We start from the raw sequence: 22,519 nt of genomic DNA on the forward strand, positions 1-22,519 counted from the left end.
ATGTATGTACGGGGCTGTTATATTCCTTGGATGTCATCAAGGGGAGTGGCATATGTTTCTATTTAGGAATAAGATTTTCTGCAAGCATTAAAGACTCATTCATTGAATAGCCATAGGAGATTGCACGTTGCAGATATGTTGAAAAACAATCTCTATTAATCCACAGGCCAAACCCAATCTTGAATCAAATAAATATATTTAAATCAACATTCTTATAATTTTATGTTACTTGTTAAGGCACCAATTTTAACTTTCTTTAAAAAAGGTATATTTCAGCAAAGAGAAATATCAGATGCCATTATACAATACAATACAATAGTAGAGTTGGAAGGGACCTTCGAGGTCTTCTAGTCCAACCCCGCCTAGGCAGGAAACCCTATACCGTTTCAGACAAATAGCTAACCAACATCTTCTTAAAGACTTCCAGTGTTGGGGCATTCACAACTTCTGGAGGCAAGCTGTTCCACTGATTAATTGTTCTAACTGTCAGGAAATTTATCCTCAGTTCTAAGTTGCTTCTCTCCTTGATTAGTTTCCACCCATTGCTTCTTGTTCTACCCTCAGGTGCCTTGGAGAACAGTTTGACTCCCTCTTCTTTGTGGCAACCCCTGAGATATTGGAACAATGCTATCATGTCTCCCCTAGTCCTTCTTTCTCTTAAGCTAAACATAAATAAATAAATAAATAAATAAATAAATAAATAAATAAATAAATAAATAAATAAAAAATAAATAAATAAATAAATAAATAAATAAATAAATAAATTTAAATTTATTAGCCGCTCCCTTTCCAGAAAGGACTCGGGGCGGCGTACAATGGAGCATATAAAACATATACAAACACAAAAACATACATATATACAGAACATACATGCACGGAGGAGGTAACAAATTACATCACAGGACAATTAAAAGTCACCATTAAAATACCCCAATTGTAAAACACAATTTAAAATTTAAAATTTAAGATTTAAAAGGACTGTCAGGAGGAGTAAGAAAAATTTACGGTTGAGCCAGGCCAGATAATTGAAAGAGGTGGGTCTTCAGCTGTACACGGAAGGAGCGGAGATCGGAAGTAGTCCTGATGTCACGGGGGAGGTCATTCCACAGGGCTGGGCCCATCACAGAGAAGGCTCTGCTCCTAGGTGTCGCCCCCCGACACTGTTTGGCGGACGGCACCCGAAGAAGTCCCTCTCTGTGTGAGCGGATTGGTCGTAGGGATGTATGGGGCAGGATGCGATCCTGCATGTAACTAGGCCCTGTGCCATGAAGCGCTTTAAAGATCATAATCAAAACCTTGAAACGCACTCGGTAGACTACAGGAAGCCAGTGCAGCTCGCGCAGGAGAGGTGTTACAGGGGAGTATCTAGTCCTCCCCATAATCACCCGCGCGGCCGCGTTCTGGACCAACTGTAGTCTCCGAGTGCATCTCAAGGGAAGCCCCATGTAGAGAGCATTGCAGTAGTCCAGGCGAGATGTCACTAGCGCATGGGTGACTGTGCGTAGGGCATCCCGGTCCAATAAGGGGCGCAATTGGCGCATCAGGCGAACCTGATGGAACGCCCCCCTTGCCACGGCTGTTACATGGTCATCCATGGACAGCCGGGCATCTAGGAGGACGCCCAAATTGCGGACCTGTTCCATGGGGGCCAGTTGCACGCCCCCAATGGCCAGAGATGGAAGCCACTGGTTGAACCGGGAGGCCGGAAGCCACAGCCACTCCGTCTTGGAAGGGTTGAGTTTTAGTCGGTTGTCATCCATCCAGACCCGTACGGCCTCCAAACACCGGGACATCATTTCGACGGCCTCATTGGGGTGGTTCGGGGTGGAAATGTATAGCTGAGTATCATCAGCATACAGATGATATCCCACCCCAAAACCACGGATGATCTCGCCCAGCGGTTTCATGTATGTGTTGAACAGGAGGGGCGAGAGCACCGACCCCTGAGGCACCCCACATGTGAGTGGCCTCCGGGTCGATCTCTGCTCCCCTGCCAACACACGTTGCGTCCGGTCAGAGAGGTAGGAGCCAAACCACCGTAGAACGGTGCCCCTGACTCCCAGCCCCCCTAGCCGGTGCAACAGGATACCATGGTCGATGGTATCGAACGCCGCCGAGAGATCTTATAGGACCAGGATAGAGGAACAGCCCCTATCTCTGGCCCTCCAGAGATCATCAACCAATGCGACCAAGGCCGTCTCCGTGCTATGCCCGGGTCGGAAGCCGGACTGGCGCGGGTCTAGATAATCATTCTCCTCCAGGTGCCGTGGGAACTGTTGTGCTACCACACTCTCTACAACCTTTGCTAAAAAAGGAAGGTTGGAGACTGGACGATAATTGACTAGGTCCATTGGGTCCAGGGAAGGCTTCTTGAGCAGGGGCCTCACCACTGCCTCTTTCAAGGCGGTCGGTAGGAGCCCCTCACCCAACGAAGCGTTCACTAGGCCCAGGAGCCAGTCGCGTGTAACCTCCCAGGATGCCAGTACAAGCCAGGAGGGACACGGGTCCAATAAACATGTGGTAGGTCGCAGACGTCCACGCAACCTGTCCAAACCCTCGATGGCAACCGAGTCAAACTCCTCCCAAAGCGGTCCCTCAAGACTCGCCGCGGGCGTCTCAGCTGGACCACTGAAAGGGGCCCATCCCATCCGGATTTGAGCGACTTTGTCCTGTAGATATTTCCCAAACTCCTCTGCTCTGCCCTGTAAAGGGGCTTCCCGCGGTCTCTCAAACAAGAGGGAGCGAGTCACCCGAAACAGGGCGGCAGGGCGGTTATCTGCGGACGCAATAAGGGCGGCACAATATTGACGTTTGGCCGCTCTTAATGCCACAAGGTACGTCCTCAAATAGGCTCGTGCCTGTGCTCGGTCAAATTCGGAACGGGAGGATCTCCAACGACTCTCTAGGCGTCTCTTGTGGCGTTTCATCACCCTTAGCTCCTCGGTAAACCAGGGGGGCAGGGTGGTTCGTCGCCGCAGGAGAGGCCGCAAAGGCGCCATCCGGTCTAGGGCCCCGGTAGTCGCACTATTCCATGCGTCTACCAGGTCCTCCACTCGGTGGCGGGTCAGGTCCACAGGAGGTGGCCCAAGCTCCGTCTGGAACCTATCTGGTTCCATCAGGCGCTTGGGGCGGAACCATCTAATACCTTCTGGCTCCGCCTCCCCGCAGCGGGGGTAGCACCGGGGAAGTCCAGCCAGAGAAGTGAGTGATCTGACCATGACAGGGGAATAATAGTTGGATCCCCTATTCCCAGATCACAAAACAGAGACAAAAACAAGGTCCAGCGTGTGGCCTCCCTCGTGAGTAGGGCCCTGAATTAATTGGGTCAGGTCCATGGCTGTCATGGAAGCCATGAACTCCCGAGCCCCCTCAGACGCTTCTCCCATCGACGGCAGATTAAAATCCCCCATCACTAAGAGTTTGGGGGTTTCAACCGCCACCGATGAGATCAGCTCTAGGAGTTCAGGCAGGGCCGCTGATGTATAGCGAGGAGCCAGGTATACTATCAGCAGGCCCAACTGCCTCCCTGGGCCCCATCTCACGACAAGGGACTCACACCCGGATGTCTGTGGCACAGTGAACTCTCTCGGCTCCAAGTCTTCCCGGATAATCACTGCTACCCCTCCGCCCCTTCCCTGGGCCCGAGGCTGGTGAAATGCTCGATAACCTGGCGGGCACATTTCCACGAGGGGTAAGCCTCCCTCGTGGCCCAACCAGGTCTCGGTTATTCCTGCAAGGTCCGGCTCCCCCTCCAAAATTAGATCGTGGATGAGGGGGGCCTTATTGACAACGGACCTCGCGTTGCATAACAGCAGTCTCAGGCCTTGGGTCTGTAGATCCTGACCACCTAGTATGCAGGGGTTGGTACAAACGACCGGGTATGACCAAGAACCCCGGTCTCCCAACCGACTATGCGCTCTTGATCTGTCCTCGCACCTGCCCCTCCCCACGACCGTTGGTATCAAAAAGCCCTGCACAGGAATGCTATATCCCCTCACCTCCCCCACTCCGCTCCCTCCTCCTTCGACCACACCTAGATGCCTGGCTCTCCCATCCCTCCTGACCTGTTCCCCCCCCATCCCTGGAACCCCTTATAATTTTTAAAAAGCTATTAATTAAAAAACCCCTCAATGTGCGCTTCCTCCACCTCTCTGGGTTAATGAACCCGTCCTCAAGGTGGGCCCTCGAAAGGGCAGGAGGCCAAACCTGCGAGAGGGGGGACTCTCGCAGTAGCAATAGGTCAGACCTTGTGTGCGTGAGAATCATACAAAAATCATACAGTTATATCACGGGGCAAGATTATTTCAAGTGCTGAAGATGGAATTATAGTTTGTCGTGAAATTGTCCTTACCCTAGATGGAAAGGGTAAGTTGGTGGGCTAGCCGACTAGCTAGATATATCTAAGGAGGCGTTCAAGATGGTATTGGAGCAGATTAAAACAGGATGTTAATGAGAAAGCCATAGTCCATAGTTCCTGCAACTGTTCTTCATATGTTTTAGTCTCCAGTCCCCTAATCATCTTTGTTGCTCTTCCCTGCACTCTTTCTAGAGTCTCCACATCTTTTTTACATCGTGGTGACCAGAACTGAATGCAGTATTCCAAGTGTGGCCTTACCAAGGCACTATAAAGTGGTATTAACACTTCATGTGATTTATTATATTATTATTCATTTAGTTGTTTTAAGAAAGATATAATTTACTGCAACAAATATTTACATTACAAAATAGTTCAACCAGTCAAACAACAGGCTTTGCATCTTCTGATCATCTCCCACAATCATATATTACAGAACTGCTTAGTTTCATATTAAATGCATTTCAATTGTCCCCTGCTAAACACCAAGGCAATGACATTCAGCAACCACCTTAAAACACACCAAATACATTTTAAAAGTTGTTCATACATCATGTGTTTTTTTAAAGACACAGTTAAGAATCTGCTCAAAACCACATTGCTAATAAGGACCAAACTCATCAATCTGCAATATTAACACAATAAGAAAAGATGTCTCACTTCTTAGGATGAATCTTATCAGCTGCTAATTTCATATATCTAGAGTCCTTTGATGTACAAAAGCAGGCCATTTGAATTTCACTCTGCTCAACTGATAATCACCACTGGCAAAATAACCAAGGAAGTTTACATGCTCACAGCATGTTTTCATCTGCCAAGAAATTCCTGCTGATTTCCAGATACATTACTATACTCTGAGCAAATCATTTCTGGACTCACATTACATGCTACCTCAGAGTTTCACCAAATGTTGGAAATGCAGCACTATGAATAGTTGCAAAAAATTAATAATAAAGACCAACAGCCCTTGCTTCCCCAAGCTATATGCACTGGATGAATGATACCAATTAAAAATCCCACAATGCCCTTGTTTTCTTGTATGAGTGCTGGATGACAGAACCTGTGGCTGTCTAGATTGCTGAACCACCATTCTTCATATTGGCCAGGATTGCTTGGTGTTCAGTTTCAGCTATATTTGAAAGTTTGCAGGTTTTCATTCCAACATTAGAGCAATACTTTGAGACTAGATGCAACCTAAAATTCATTTACTCTAGTTCACTAGATGCTGAGGTTGTGCAAGGCCTTTCTCGTGTTTTAAATGGTTTTCATGTAAAACAGATTACTTGGAGAATTTTGAATAGCCCCAACATGCCCCATTTTAAACCCTAAATAGAAGGGCTCAAGGCTTAAAATACTTCCACACTGGCTGATACGATCCATTTCAAGCTCAGAGATTTCTTCCAGAAACCTCGGCAGAGCCATTCCAATATTTTACTATTTCACGATCAAAATAACTACTTCACTATCATATTAAGCATTCCCCAAGCTGTTATTTTCACTTCAATATATAGGTCCTCGACTTATGACCACACCTGGTCATAAGTCGAGGACTTATCCAGAATTTTTGTTGCTAAATGAGACATTTGTTAAGTGAGTTTTGGCCCATTTTACGACCTTTCTTGCCACAGTTGTTAAGTGGATCACTGCAGTCATTAAATTAATGACAAAGTTTTTCAAATTAATCTGCCTTAGCCATTGACTTTGCTTGTCAGAAAGTTGTGGAAGGTGGTCACATGACCCGAAGAACACTGCGACTGTCATAAATATGAGCCAGTCACTATACGTCTGAATTTTGATCGCATGTCTATGGAGATGCTGCAATGGTCATGTCATAAATCACTTTTTCAGTGCTGTGGTAACGAAATAAACAATTGTAAGTCGAGGACCACCTGTACCTTCGGCACAGAATTTTGGCAGGAATGGTATCCATCTCCCTAAAAGACAGAGTCACAGGCTGCTTGCATCCAGGGAAGCAGTCATTAGGCATTTGGTGAGGATGTCGCTAGAAGAAACAGAGGGGTGGATACAAATGAAGCAAAGAAACACTACATAATCAGAGTCAGCAAAAAGCTGGGTTTGTGGAAGGCTTAGTGGTCCAAACTGGTGACCATGATCTTTGCTGTTTTTAAAAGCTGCTCAAATTGAAGAATCAAAGACAAACATGGTTAACCATTGAAATCTGCATCTGCAGCATGTGAGGGGTGAAAAAATATGTGAGCTGTTTTCCTGAGGTACTTCCCTGTGGTTACCTTTGTGCCACCCATTCATATATTAACCGATCATGCTTTATTCTTTGTACTGTTTTTGCTGCATTCTGGCATCTGGAGGGGAGGGAAAAAGTCTATCGATGTGTGTCTTATGCGTGAAAAGGGCCTGAGTGAAATGATGACATATTCTCATTTCCTTTTTTCTTAGACTCTGTTTCCATATTCTGCAGTTTGACGTGTAGAATTTGCAGTAACAGGTCAATAGCACAGCACGCTTCTGCAAAATTATTTGCCTTCCTTTCAGAGTGTGTATGAGCAAACTGCATCTGTCTACCAACTGCTTGGTTTGGTATGAACAATAACATCTTGGCATGGAAGCTAGTCTCTGGAGCGGAGATCCTAGCTTGCATAAAATAGCCTCAGCATACTTGGCATAAAACTGGGTTATGGTTGGGCTTGTAGCATGCTGCCCAACATGTGCTGAAGCTGATTGGTACTTTAATTACCTTTACGAGGATATGCTATATGTTAGGACAGCGGCCCCCAATGTTTTGGACAATAGGAACCGGTTCCGTGGAGAGAGGTTTTTCCGTGGACCAGAGGGGGTGTGGTTTTGCATGCTGCCTGCATCCCGTGGATGGAGCTTCGCTTGTTTGCGCAACCTGGTTTCTGGCATGTCGCGGCTCAGTGCCAGTCCACGGACCAGGGATTGGGGACCCTTGTCTTAGGGCATTGAATTTAGTAGCTGGAACAGTAAAGTGTACAGAGGGCCAGAACACACAGTTTTAGTTGATTAATTAGAGCATGGGTGTCAAACTCGTCACGTCATGTTGCCATCACATGATGTTTCGCCATGTTTTTCCCATTCACGGAGCTGGGGTGGGTGTGGCCTGCACGTCATGCATCTGGCCCATAGGCCACCAGTTTGACACCCTTGAGTTAGAGAGTGCTGTCTCATGCATGACACAATCTATGCTATGATGGGTTGCCACAAGTATAAAAGGGAGAGTTTCCTTTTCCCCCCTCCTTTTTTCCTCTGTGTGTTCTGTATACTGTTTAGATTTACCTCATGCTATTCCTGTGTTCTTACATTCTTCCTTTTCTAGATGATGACAAAGTCTGCTGTAAATTTGAATATTATATATATTTATATTTAGATAAAAGACAAGAGGTTTGTGTCAGTGTCTCACTTACTCTGGACAGATGCTGTGCAATTAGAGATAGGAAGGCCTATCTCCATTTTTTTTCCAAACAGCTTTGGAAATTTTTTCAGGTTTTTTCCCCCATCTCTATCACAATTCCTTGTCACTATATGTGATATGGATACGACTCACTACATCTTTAATGTGTTACGGAAAAATTTCTACTGACCAGAGCCATGATGGCTAGTAGACACCAGCATCAGATGACAACCACAGGATATAGAAGAGTAGTAGAGGAGCCAATGGCAAACAGCATCAGTTAATAGATGAAATTAAGGAAAAATAGATATGTTTGTGAAACAGAGAGGAAAGAGTACAGTGTAATAGTTTTGCATGAAAGTAGACTGATTTTGTAGGGTGGAATTGACAAATATGCAGGAAAATGAAGATGTTGACTTGACTGAGGATGAAAATGCTAAAATATATATACATGTCAGAAAGTATGAATTGGTGTCACCCACGTTGTTATGGGTTCATATGAAAGTAGGAATCCTGCATTGGTGCTAGTTGCAGATTAAACTCTACTAAATGGTGCTAATGTAAGAATCATGGATGAGTTTTGGAAAAACAATGCAACATTCTCAAAGTATGTAAATGGGGGGGGGAGGTATCAATGGGTGGGCGAGAATGAAAAGAGAAGGTGCAGAAAAAATTATTGGCCAAATTCAGAGGCCAGAACGAATGAGAATGGTGATTATGGTGAATATCTGCTTCGGAAAGTTATGTGTATTCTAAAAACAAGATTTAACCCTAAGACTATTCATATATACCCACGTCAAAGGAATGAATACTAATCTAAAAGGATGTCTGCTTTATTGTTTAGGATGAAAGCCTATGAAGTAGTGAATAGTAATGAGAGATTCTGAATGTGGGACAAACCAGGCTTTAGTAGTGTCAAAAGAAGATCTTGGGGAAGGATGAGGGGGAATGGGAGGGGGAGCAGGAGAAAAAAATCCTAAAAAATAAAATAAGTGCAAGAAGAGAAAAATACAACACCTATGTTTCAAAAACCATTAAAAGATAAAACAATCCCCTACTAGAATAAAAGGAAATAGGACATGTAAACTAGCTGAAAATAACTCTGTTACAGAGTTCCACAAATATATTTAATGTATTCAAATATATTAAAGTACAATATTTTGGTAATGGGGATTATTAAATTAATGGCAAGCACAGTTATTAATATAGCTTTAAAGTTATATTAGGGAAGTATGAAAAAGGATGTTTAGAGGAATGAAGTAAAAGAGGTAAATGAGAAAAATGAGTATCAGAGAATGACTGTCGCAAAAATACTGTAAGGACGAGAGAAAGATACTGTATAATGTGTTACAGGAAGAAAAGATACATACATAAAATGTAGACAAAGAGACAAAGTTAAGGTTGAAAGAGGCAGAAAAAGTGTGGTTCATTTTTATAGTAATAAAATACCGTATCAGTTTGAAAATAGGTAAAAAAAATGGCTGGCAGAGTAAGAACCAGTACTTTTCCATCCTCTGGAGAATTATTATGTCATGCTATGTCAGATGTCTTCCAACCCATCAACAGAAAAGTCAAATATCTATTGACCTGGAAAACTAGGAGCAAAAAGTCTAGAATTTAAATCCTGAAATGTTGTCAGTCTTTTGTGGTACAGCAAGACAAGTCTAGAAAGACACATCACAGTAATTCCACAAATGCTATGTTATTGCTGTATGGTGTTGTAAGAGAATCTTGAAAACCTATTCCAAGTTGCTCTCTGTCTTAACTTATACTAAACAAAATCAAGGAAAATAATTTTGAGTTTCTTTCTTGTGCTTCTTTCTATCTCTGGACTGGATAATCTCTTTTCTAAGTTCTGAATGGCTTGCTCTTACCTTCCTTCCTTAACAGCTCTCTCATAGCTTCCTCAAGCTTTCAACTCCTTTACTAATATAGGTAGTCCTTGTTTAATTATTTGTTCATTAATTTAGCACAATCATTTCTGAAAACCTTCTGCCAAATCAGATGACTACAAGAGGGTTAAAATTTATTGCCGAGCTTGGCATGAAGCTTTATAAAGGCTAAACAAGGAGTCCCCATCAGGAATGGAATAAAAACAATGAAACAATTTGGAATGAAGCTAAAGTGAGGAAATGTTGGAAGGAATATATTAAACATCTGTATAAGACATGTCATATGTCAGACATATTGCAGAGTTTAGAACAAAAATTAATGCTATCTTTGGTGCTATCTAAGCTTGCTTGCTATCACTGATGATGTTACCTAGTTAGGGTAATGGAATGTTTGCAAGAAAACAAGCAAGCTCAGCAAACACCAAGGACCCATCATTCAACCCTGATCTAGAGATATTTTCCTTTATTAATGAAAGCTATAAATGTGCCCAAGAAGAAATGTAATGAAAAGCTCTAAGAATGTTGAAAAATAGTAAGGCTGCAGGTGTAGTCGGTGTAACTGCAGAACTGCTAAACATGGATGTTGTTGTTTCTAAAGTGGTTGTGTAATTTGTTTGAAGACTGCATCTGTGCCTAAGGTTGAGAGGAACACCATTATTGTTCCCCTAGATCAGGGGTGGGGAACTATGGTTCTTGTGGACCTCAACTTCCAGAATTCCTGAGCCAGCCACAGTTGAAGTCCACAAGTCATAAAGGGGCCAGAATTCCCCACCATTTCCCTAGATCAAGGGAAAGGAGGCAAGAATGAGCGCAAAAACCTTAACATTAATATTCAGACCAGATTTTTGCTTTTCAACAATTAATGAACAGGAAAAGAAAATTTATGCTAAATTAAAAGAAGCATTACAATAAATTGAATAAACTATTCAAAACAAAGATATGCAGAGATGTGGTGAATAAGATTAAATAAGTTCATTTTAGTTATTCATTCACTTGGCTTACCATTTCTTACTCTATTTCTGTGTCGAAACATGATACTGCATACCATAGGGAAAGAGGATAATGGGTAGGTATTTTTTGTCTATTACATCTTATTCTCAGCAAGTCCAGATAAAACAGATTTTTTTAAAAAACAAAACAAAACCTTTTTTAGATTCTGGGCAGCTTACAACAATTCCAGTTAAAAATACTGAATCAGATAGGTCATTTACTTCAGATTCATCAGCTTCCCCCAATAAATATTTGTGGGATCAGCATAACCTCACCTAGACAGCAATGATTTTAAATGTGTTGAGAAATTTATTGACTCTCATTTTGCAGGTAACACATAGCCTACAATTACGGATAGACATTTCCCTTATTCCTCTTTTCATTTTGTAAAACTGTACCTTGTGTTGGCTGTTAGTACACCTTCCTAAAGGAATCCTATTGTTTAACCATACCCTGAATGGGGAAATTCTTCCTTTTGTCTATTACTTTCTCTCATCTGTGACCTCACGTTCCAGAACTGGATCAAATTTGGTGTTTATGGCCTGTTTGCCTGGGATTCAAATAAGCACCTTGCCACTGATATTAGGCGGTAGCTATCTACTTTCTGGGCTATTTATCGCCACAGTGAACCCTTATGGAGGAAAGTTCCTCAATACTGCTTTTAGGATTGGGAGTGCCTTTTTCAGATAACATTTTAAACAACTGTAGTGAAAATGGCACCAAGCAAGGGCTGCAGATGAAGCCTGCACTTTGTTCTTGAGCTTCACGGACTTGGGAGGGTGGGTGGGAAAGAAATAGGATGAAACCTTATTTCCCCATCTCTGACACTTCTTAGAGCTCACTGCTGAAGCCAGGGGAATAGTACGCTCTCTCAGCAGCACTGCTGAAGAGAGAAGAAGTTTTGTTGCAAAGGAAGCCTAACCTCACGTGGCTGCGGAAGACGGCTTCCTACATTCTTTTATGTACAACCAAAGAATAATAACCACATGCAAAACAGAACAAGGCTCCCATGCCTATAAGGTGGAGCTCAGCATTTCACCAAGTGCAAGTTCTTCATCCTGGCAACACCGTGAGACATCATGGGTGTGGTGTGACTTGGTGGGCGTGACTTGGTGGGCGTGGCAGGGGAAGGATACTGCCCATTCCCTCCCAATCAGCTGGGACTCGGGAGGCAGAGAATAGATGGGGGCAGGGTCAATCACAGGTGGTATTTACCGGTTTTCCGAACTACTCAAAATTTCCGCTATCGGTTCTCCAGAAATGGTCAGAACCTGCTGAATACCATCTCTGGTGAGACAACCACCAGGATAAGGGGACACTTGGGTCCACCCTCAGTTGTGGAAGTTCAGCAGATGATTTGAGGGCAGACACAATCGCTCAGTCCCGCCTGAGGATTGCTTGTGGGGGAGAGAGAAAAATCCTCTATGGAAATTCAGTAATGCAACATATGCTTGGAAGAAAGGCTAGATATAAATCTAATAAATGAATATTGATTTAATTTGCATGAAAACGTAAATTAAATCCCCCCTTTTTCAGCCTCTAGTGACCTGTATTTTCTCTTTGCAGTGTAAATTATAAATAGAGGATAGACATCACTCTTAGTTTTGGGGTGGACAACTGTGTAGCTATCAGATAACAATCTGCAAAGATGTGGGTGACCATTAGGTGGCAGGGAAAAGAAAGAGAAAACTCTTTGCTGCTTTGCTGCTTTCTAGTGGTTGCCCTGATAGGACAAGCCAATTGTGCATTTAGTACACTTGCCAGAGACTCTACAGATAGTCCTCTATTTTCAACCATTTGTTTACTGACCATTCAAAGTTACAACGGCATGAAAAAAGTGACCTGTTTTTCAACAATTACAACCAGTCATGTGATTAAAATTCGGAGACGGGTCTCATATTAATGATGGTAGCGGGCTCCTGAGGTCATGTGATCACTCTTTGCAACGTTCTGACAAGCAAATTCAATGGGCAAGCCAGATTCACTTAGCAACCATATTACTAATTTAACAACTGTAGTGATTCATTTAACAACTGTGGCAAGAAAGGTGGTAAAACAGGGCAAAACTCATTTAACAACTGTCTTGCTAAGCAATGGAAAATTTGGGTTCAGTTGTGGCCATAAGTCAAGAACTACTTGTGTTCTGTTCATTAAAAACTTACATTTTTAGTAGGGTTGTTAGGAGAATTAATCCTTCCATTCCCCACCATCCAGTCAGAGCTGAAGAAGCTTCTTGGATGAGAAGCGAAACATCTTCAAAGAAAAACCAGTCCAGTTGCCTCTTGAAAAAGCACCTTTGGGACAAATATGACCTGGATGACTAAGAATCTCCATAGACTAGTAGGATTGTTGTTATTATTTATATGAGGCAGCCTGGAGATTGTGCACTACTATCTTAAGGCCATTAATATCTTGGATTAAAAGTACTGGGGCTGCCTGGATGACCAAACCAAGTAGGGACATTTTCACATTGCTATCTCTTTCTTTCACCAATCCCTCTAGAGCAGTGTATCTCAATGTTGGCCACTTTAAGATATGTGGGCTTCCCACAGCTAGCAAAGTCGGCTGGAAAATTCTATGGGTTAAAATCCAGCCATTTTAAAGTTGTTGCGGTTGAGAACCACTGCTTCAGAGCAACCAGGAGGTCACTTGTATATTTGGCTTATCTCAAAGCTTCAAGAACACACTTATCCATGCTCTCTCTAGCTGACCAATGTGTGTGTGCTGAGAATATCATTCAGTCAGTGTTCCAATTTACCACAACCAAGGTGTAAACAAAATAAAACCACTTTACTCTCAAACACCACTTAAAACAGAGAGATAATACATTGCTAGCACTTTCTACCTCCAAATCCACATTTTAATTCATTCCTTGCATATTTATTTCAATCTGAACAGTGGCAAACAGGGGAGCTGTAAAATCACCACGCCACTTTTCCATGCATTTAACTGCCCCCCCACCCTGATAACGGTGAAAGAAAAAGCACGTTGGCCTTTCTGCAACCAGATGTTGCTCCCCATAACCTTTGGTTCCACTCCAAGGGAAGATATATTCTAAATGAATAATACACTAAATGTAAGGAGCAGGGGATTGCTTTGAATCCAGGAATCTTGAGTGGGACTCTGCTCACAAGCCTGCAGAGCCAGATGTCTATGGAGATTCTCGGTCATCCAGGTCATGGTTGTCCCAAAGGTGCTTTTTCAAGAAGCAACTGGACTTTCTGATTTTTCTTTGAAGACGTTTCGCTTCTTGGATGAGAAGCGAAACATCTTCAAAGAAAAACCAGAAACTCCAGTTGCCTCTTGAAAAAGCACTTTTGGGACAATCTGCAGAGCCCATTTTGGAATCAGAAAGCCAGCCAATGTCATGAAGACACAGAGGTCCAGAAATTGTTTCAGAGGGACACAAAATACTTGTGTAGAAGTGCTACAACAATGAGAATCTACAGTACTAACTTTTTTGGGGAGCACAGTGCTGCTGCCACTATTTGTGGCTTTCTTTTAGCTGTGTTGTCTGATTGCAACACATACCGGATTGTCAATGTAAATCATTACCATAAGGGAAACTAAAACCCCCAAGGAGATGCTCTGAAATTTCAACTAGAATGTCTTTCTTGTTGCTTCTAAGAAAACGATGAACCGGAACCAAGTCACAAATACCTAGTTTTGAAGAAGAGGAAGTGAAGATGAGTGAGATCATTTGTTAATTACTTCAGAAGTGTTACGGAAGGAGTGCTTAGAATTGGTAGAGGAAAATAAGTAAGATATGTATGGAGTCTAAATCTGGCACAGGGTTCTTCTTCTTCTTCTTCTTTTGATAATACAGTGATTACTTCAAAAATTGGTAACTGTAATTTATGCTCATGGCATAAATAGTTTTGTGAGTCTTGTCCTCGACTAGTAGAGAAACAGAAATCTAGCTATATAAAAATGGCTGTGTGTGTGTGTGTGTGTGTGTGTGTGTGTGTAAGAGAGAGAGAGAGAGAGGGAGGGAGGGAGAGAGAGAGAGAGAGAGAGAGAGAGCCTCAAGTAATTTCAACCAAACTTGATACACAGATGACTTACACTCTGGAAAAAGATACTGTGGGGGTAAGACACCCCTAACACCCCTCGGGTATGTTAAGATACAGCCTGTTGTGCCTTAAAATGGCTTCTACTGTACTGCCGTAAAGTGGCTTCTACTGTACCGTGGAGTGCCATGGTAATGGCATCACAGTACTCCACAAGGGGCCTCCCTGTGGTAAGGGGAAAAATCCAACATTAGAAATTATGTTTGGTTCAGACATTTTCCCCCTATAAACAAATACCCGGGCAATGCTGGGTTATCAGCTAGTAACAAGATATACTGTAACTTGACTTCAAATGTTGTATTCATTTATTCTGTTAACAGTTGTTTTTCATTTGTGCAAAAGCTTTTAATGTGGCTAATACACTTAAAAAGCTTTCTATATTATCTTATAATAGTGTATTATAAATATAATAATTGTATTAGGAGCTGAGAGTACAGTTTAGTCATAGAATGAACTGCAGACTCTGCATTGCAAGGGACTTTGATAGTCATTTACATGGCTTCACTTAATCTTGTTGATTTTGAAGAAGTGGCTGTGGTTTTGCTCTGCAATATTAGTTCTACCACATAAAGGCTAGTGCCATGCCCTCCTTGACTCTATCATGAAGTTAGTGAAAACTAGTAACTGGCTCAGAGTGATTAGTAGCAACATCTTATTTGGAGAGAGCCAGTGATGGCGGCCACCATGAAAGAAGTAGTGGTTTCTCCTGTCTTCAGCCAGCCTTCCCTAGAGCCAAACACATTGGATAATTATTGCCCAGTCCCCAAAATGCCCTTTCTGGAGAAGAGCATGGTAGAACTGCACTGCAGGGTTCCTTAGTGGAAAAAGATTATCTTCTCAATTACATTTCAGAGCTGGCCACGGGACATAAATTTTGCACAGATTGTGTTTGTGCTGCTAGGTGATTGACATACACATCAGATAATGGATAGAGGGACAGCATCCCTCCTGATTTTTTTTAGACCTTCTAGTGGTATACAATACCACCATTCATGCTACCTTTCTGGATTGCCTATTGGTCTGCCCGTAATGATTAGGAGTTGGGGGCATTGTTCTCTGCTCTAAGCTAAGCTGGCAATGCAGTGGAAGATTTGGCCTAGTTATTGAAGGTTATAAGGATCCAGATGGGAAGAAGCTGGGCTACTGCAAATCATTCTACATGGAGCTGCCCTTGAGGCCTGGTCCCCTTCCTAAATCAGTTCAGTGTGCAGCAGTCTAATTAGTTATGGATGCACCTAGATATTCCAATGTGACTGCTATTGTGGGAGCTAGTTTCTGGATACAATCCAAGGTGCTGGTTGTCAGTTTTAAAGCCCTTTATAGCTCAGGGATTGGATCCTATGAAGTCATCTTGTCTGGACTGAATGTGCCCTTTCAGTGACACTTGGAACAGAGGTCTTGCTATGTACAGGGGCTTTCCCTTTCCATGGGAAAGTTTGTCTCTAAACACCTGGACTTCTCCTACGTTATTGGGCTTCCAAAAAGAGCTGCAAATACATTGGCTTTTGGGGAAATCATTTGGGGAAAGAGCCTCCTCCCCTTTTAGAATAGTGAATAGAGTTATATTCATAAATATGTTAACAAATTAATAGTGAGAAGAACAGGATGGAATAATGTATCTAAGTTACTGTGATTTTATAAGTTTACTTTTCTCTTCTCCAATCAGTTTTTGATGCTTGAGATTAAGTGGTAGACATACTCAGTACTTTTGAGAACTGAGTGGGATAAAAGCTGCAAGCAATAGAATTCTGTTGATGCAAAATATAACAAACCCCTCCCTAGTGAGTGAGAACTGTAATATATATGCACATTGTTTCAGGGATGGGCTGCTATGGATTTGCCCAGATTTGGGAGAACCCATAGCTAACGTTATAGCTGGTTCGGAGAACCTCCAAATCCCACCCCTTGCTTACCCCGCTCTCCCCACTCTCGGGAGTCTCCACGTGGCCCATTTTGGACGTGAGGTAAGTACAGGGCCTGTGAGGAGGCTCAGGGAGGGGAAAACAGGCCTCCTGGAAGTTCCAGAGGGCCTCCAGAGCCCAGGGAGGCAGTTTCCACCCTACCAGAGGCTTGAGGAAAGCCTCCGGAGCCTGGGGAAGGTGAAAACTCCCCCCCCCCAGCAATGGTGCAGGAGGTCAACTAGGCCACCCCCACCCAGCAACCGGGCAGAGAACCTGTTGCTGAAATTTTTGAAGTCCATCTCTGCATTGTTAAAGAGAATCTACCCCTCGGGCCTACATATCTTGATGAAGATGCTGAGGCTTCCCTGGCGTGGGAGATTGGGGTGCAAAATCTAGTGCTTCTCAGTTATGGCCCCAACACTTTGGGGGGCCCTGTCCTCAGAGATCTGTATGATGCAATCTCTTCCAATATTTAGGGAAGAGGTTTTAATGGTTAAAACCACTGTCATCTGGGGATACCTGGTTATAAATTTTTATGATGTATTGCTTTATTGGGGATTTTTATAATTTCATTTTGTCGTAAACCACAGGTTTTTTTTAGGGAGTGTGGCAGCATCACAGTCATTTACAGTAAAGTCATTCAGTCCATCAATTTGCATACATATAAGCTACTCTGATCCTGGAGGGAAAAAAATGGATTTTTTAAAAAAAAGTCTATTCCAGAATTACTTCATAGGAAAAAAAAAATCTAATTGAAAGATCCTCTGATTTAAAGAAGGCAACCAGGGAAAGGTTGCAATTTTGCCCGTTTGCTGGGAACGTTTGCACAGCAGAACAGGCCAATATACAGATCACAATTTTCTCCACAAGAGGAAAATATACCCCCTTTTTTTAAAAAAAAATTAAATGGGTCTTTATATTTTATCGTAATTTTATTAAACATTACAATTAAAAGATAAAAACTAAACTCAAAAGAAAAATGAAAAAATGAAAGTGCAGGGGAAATGGATAAAAAGAGTATACTAAAGAAAAAGAAAGGAAGTATACTGTATAAAGAAATGACTTCCCCCTTCATCACAACTATAAACATGTTAATAACATCAACTTCTCTTAAAATATAGCAAATGATCTATTTTTTTCCATATCCCATCTAACTATAAAAAAAACCTGCAAAGCCTTGTCATTCAGTCATAATCAGCAAAAGTTCATTGAGTCTTACCAGGGAAAACAACACTATTTTAACCTTGATCAAATAAACCAAGTTTGTATTGCTTCCTTTTACTTTTAACAATCTTGATCTTTAGTTCATTCAAATAATGTCCTAGAGTTTAATTTCATTTCATTTTTTTCTTTGTCCCTTCTCAAAAAATTATTCGAAGCTTTAACAAGCCACTTTTGTAAATCCAATAAAGGAAAATTATCCAAGTCACTCTTTTGGTTTGTTATTTATATATCTCTTTAAATTAGTAGAATGTCTGCCAGTTTAGTTTGTATATCCATTGTAGCCTCTTTTTCCATATGTATTATTCTTGTAGCTTGTCATTTTTAGATCCATTTTCAGATCAATCTCAGTCTTGTCTGGTAAACGTGTTCCTTTTCCTTAACATATTACAAAAACAGTTGATCTATACACCCTAATCCTCTTAAAGTTAACTTCTGAGTCCATTGTTTAAAAATATATTTCAACATGCACAATGTTTAGTATTTTGTTCCATTGTTTATATGGAGCTGTAAGTCAAATTTAAGGACTCTTTTCCTTTAATTGAAACCTTTAGTTCCTTCCCTCTAGTGTCCAACCTTCAAAGTCTCATTCTATCATATTTTTGGGGAAGGATACTTACAAATAATCCCAACATTTTATTTCTAATCCATTTGGATGTTTAATCCATTGTAACATTCCAGAATCAAAGTTCTAAACATCCTTTTGCTGTTTATTCCAAAATAATTTAAGCCCTTTTTTATATCCTACTCTTAATTTTTTTAAAATAAATAACATAAGATAGTAAAGATGCCTAATATTCCTTTTCTTTCTATTTTTCCCACAACAACCACCTTATGAGGTGGGTTGTGTTGAGGGAGAATGACTGGCTCAAAGTCACCCAGACAGTTTTCATCCCTAAAATAAGAGCTCAAGGCCTCTTGGTTTCTAGCCTGGGGCTTAACTCCTTGAAGGAAACTCACCTGGTGCTATAAAACTTGTTAATCCCAAGATTCCTAATAGTTGAAAAGCAGTTAGCAAGCAATATCCAAAAGTGACTAGAAAAGTAATGTATGCAAACCCAGTGTCCTTTTTGGAGATGCTAACTATGGTTTGAGCAAAAAGATGGTTATTCTCTCATGTCCCAGAGCTCTAAACCCACCAGAGACTGCTGACACACTGTCTCATCACAAGGGGCAACCGTATGGAGCACTTGTGGGCAATCTCAATTCCACTCCTTGTCCAGAGAAGAATCACAAAGAGCCGCTCTACGTAACAGAATGACAGAGTTGGAAGGAACCTTGGAGATCTTTTACTCCAACCTCCTGCTCAGGTAGGAAACCCTATACCATTTCAGACAAGTACTTGACAGGCTCTCTATTCTGTGGTGGTAATTGGCTCCACTTTTAGCAGAGCTATCTTCAGTTTCCCATTTCTTCCCCAGAAGTCCTTATAAGTGGGCATCTGTAAATGTATATTTGCATATGCAGATTCTACGTAAATATCTTTTGGTTTTCCTTCCTTCCTTCCTTCCTTCCTTCCTTCCTTCCTTCCTTCCTTCCTCCTTCCTTCCTTCCTTCCTCCCTCCCTTCCTCCCTTCCTTCTTTTCATCATGCATGAGCAGTATCTTTTAACTCTAGTATGCCCCATTAACAAAATGTGAGCAGAGGATTACCCAAAAGGAATTGGGGAGCAATTTAGGGGACTGAAACCTGCCACAGTTCAGGGGGATCATTTGGCAGGGTTAGCCTACCAGAAAGGAGCAAGGGGTGTATATACCGTTTCTAACTGCAGCTACATACAGCCAATCTGGAAATGTGAATGTGAAAATGACTGGGGCTTTTGTTTCTCCCCTTCCAGTTGCCCTGAATTTCAGAACGTAGGCAGGAAGTGGGGAAAGCAACGGAAGTATTGAGGTGAGGCAGGTTTTGTGTGTGTGTGTGTAGGAAGGCGCTGAAGGAGAAAGATTGAGGTGATATTCAGGGATCCCAGTTTATGTGCTACGGAGTAAATCTCTACTCTCAGGACGGGTACAAGACACATCAACGTGAAAGTAAAATTTACTTTCCCTACTATAAAATTACCCCCCCTACTATAAAATGAATGATGCATGTATTATTTTGTCCTATATCTTAGATAGCAAACCATCTTTTAAGTCAAGCCTGCTTTTACCAGCAAAAAGCCTTGATCTGGATATGACCCTTGTTTCCTGTAGAACTGTCCCATTTTCCATAAAGCTCTAGTATCATAACTGTTGACACTGTAGGAAGTTAGCACCCACCCCTCTCCTAGAAAAATGATTTTTTTTCTAGGAAATATTAAAAAGGCAGAATATTAATTTCCTTGGATGAGAAGTGGAGAAACATGTTTTTAAGTAGGAAACAGACTCACTAGTCTTAATACCCCCCCACCCTCCTCAATAGCCCACAGCAGATGTCCGCACGTAAGAGATAAAGAGGTAGCTAGGTCTATTCATAGGCAAATGCCCTCACCCAAGATCCAACAAAAGTAGAATTAGCCCTCCACCCATCTCACCACATGGCACCTGGGAAGATTACATCATCCAGCAAGGCTCAGCCAAGCCTGGGACTCAGGACATCCTACAGAGTTGCCCCTGTGTGGCCCCACGGGAGGCTGACAACCAATCAGAATACAAGCTCAAATTCAGAAGCCCAGTGAGGGCGTAAAACTCAGGCATTCCCAGCATCTCTTCCCTTTTTCTTGTTCTTCACCCAACATCTTCAAGGCATGAGATCCTGTCCACCATTAAAAACCATCTTTCCAATCAGCCTCCATAAATGCAGTGTCTTTTTCCCCCACTTGGAACTGAACCCAGAAGGACATTTCTTCCAACTACACCATGCACGCTGATAGCCAGAGGTATTGAGAAGGTGGGATCAGGCTGCCTTTAATATAACCAGCCTAATTCTTGAACATTTTAAAATGGATTAAGCAATTACCCGTGGCTGGGCTGCTCAGAGAAATCCAGATATAGGTTTACTTCAACGGAATTAAATACATTCTATGTTGTCCCAGCGATTGAATAGAGAAACATCTCACACATGATTAAGGCCTTTCCACTGATTCCTTTGGGAATTCAACACACTTACACCTGGGCTTGACCATACCTCCTCCTTTTTTTTAATAGAAGATGAAGACAAACCAAGCTCTATGAAAGGCAGTACAATTGGTCACTTACAACTTTCATGGTTAAAGTTCCTTGCCTAACCCAATTAATGTGAAGCGGACCAGAAGCAAGAGAATTCTGTGACCTTACAGTTGAATAGGTTGCCACCTCAGTTGTAAGGAGAAGCTGTGCCTCTAACACAATCTAGATAAGCAGTTAGCGGTTAGCAAGTGAAGCTTTTTTTTTAAAAAACAGCACACAGTTTAGCACCGTCATTCACTATTTATCTTCTGCTGCAAATAAAGACGAAGGGGACCATACATACACATTCATATATCCCCACAATGCCATAAATCTCCAACCATTCAGAGAAGTTAATTGGCCAACATGATGTCTCTGGAATGGCAGAACCAGGCAGATTCCCATTGACTGGAATTGCCTCCCTCATCCTGCCTTCCGCCCTTGAGATCTACTTCCTCCATGGGGCTTTGGTGCCTTCCCCCAATTCTTCCCCACTGAACAGGAAAACTCCAATGATTGCAAAATTGCTTTTCATCATTTCTTTAACATGACAAGTGGAGATGATAAAGCACTGATGCCTCCTGAAGAAATGCCTTTTCTTCTCAGGTTGTAAAAAGCAGAGGCTTTTACTCTTAAAATGTTCCGTAACTATTTCCTACAGGTGTCAGAATTTCATTTCCACTTTTTAAACCTCATGTGATCTTTTATATTGCAAGTCCCTTCCCCCTAGAACTGCAGGAGGCCTTTTCTAAGGTCCTGAAGCATTTAGAAGAGTGAATCAGTTCAAATCTGCCCTCTTGGTAGCTTCAAAGAAAGTCCTAAGCACCACTAAAGGTTTTTAGCTAGCCACCTACCCTCCATCCTATGGAAAGCCCACGTCACCTACCTCGTACAATGCTCAGGGACACCTTGAAGTTGTTCTTCAGCAGAGGATCATCAACCTGCTCTGCCAGCAGGAAAAGTTTGTTGAGCTGCGCTTTGATCCCCTCATACCTTCGGGCTTCAGCCCGGATAGCTGCAGAGATCAACGGCCTTTGCGAATTCATGGTGCATCTGTTGTTGGCAGAAGTGACTCAGGATCTCAGCCCATGGTGCAACCTCCTGTCTTTTCTTCACCAGGGAAGTTAAGCAGGCCCCAGGCAACCTTAGAGTGCCCACTTCACTCTCATGAACCTGATCAGCTCCCCCCTCCCTCACACACACACACGTACACACTCTGTCAGTTACACTTCCTGAGAACGTCACATTTCAAAGCCACTGCTCTTTGAATCACCCCATCCCTATCTGATTTTGACACTAGGCAAGGGCGTATCTATGTTAAAAAGGAGAGAGAGAGAAAAAGTATAGAACAGCCAGTGTCTCCCAGGCTACATACTCCAAAGCAGGCAGGACAGGATTCACAGGTGCTGGAATTCTGGTTCCCCAAAGCTATAATTACCGCAAAGTATTTTTGGCAGCTGCATCTAGGTAAACAGAGAACCATGTGGAGGCACACAACTATCCTCACCACCCAACGAGGTAGGCACACCCATGGGCCTATCTTGCCCAAGAGGTGTAGTCTGCCCCGTGGGAAGCGGT

General features: G+C 42.4%; 1 protein-coding gene across 1 annotated transcript in view; it reads right to left on the reverse strand.

The window, feature by feature from the left end:
• AGAP2 (ArfGAP with GTPase domain, ankyrin repeat and PH domain 2) overlaps positions 1–22,133 on the reverse strand; it is a 191,445-nt gene extending 169,312 nt beyond the window's left edge. The window contains exon 1 of the mRNA XM_081937625.1: positions 21,828–22,133. Within this exon, the coding sequence (XP_081793751.1) occupies positions 21,828–21,987 (160 nt within the window). The 5' untranslated portion in view covers positions 21,988–22,133. The remainder of the gene's footprint in view (positions 1–21,827) is intronic.
• Between the last annotated feature and the right edge of the window lie 386 nt (positions 22,134–22,519).

This window comes from Natrix helvetica, assembly GCF_964273705.1.
Source record: "Natrix helvetica genome assembly, chromosome: 1".
Classification (NCBI taxonomy): Eukaryota; Metazoa; Chordata; class Lepidosauria; order Squamata; family Natricidae; genus Natrix; species Natrix helvetica.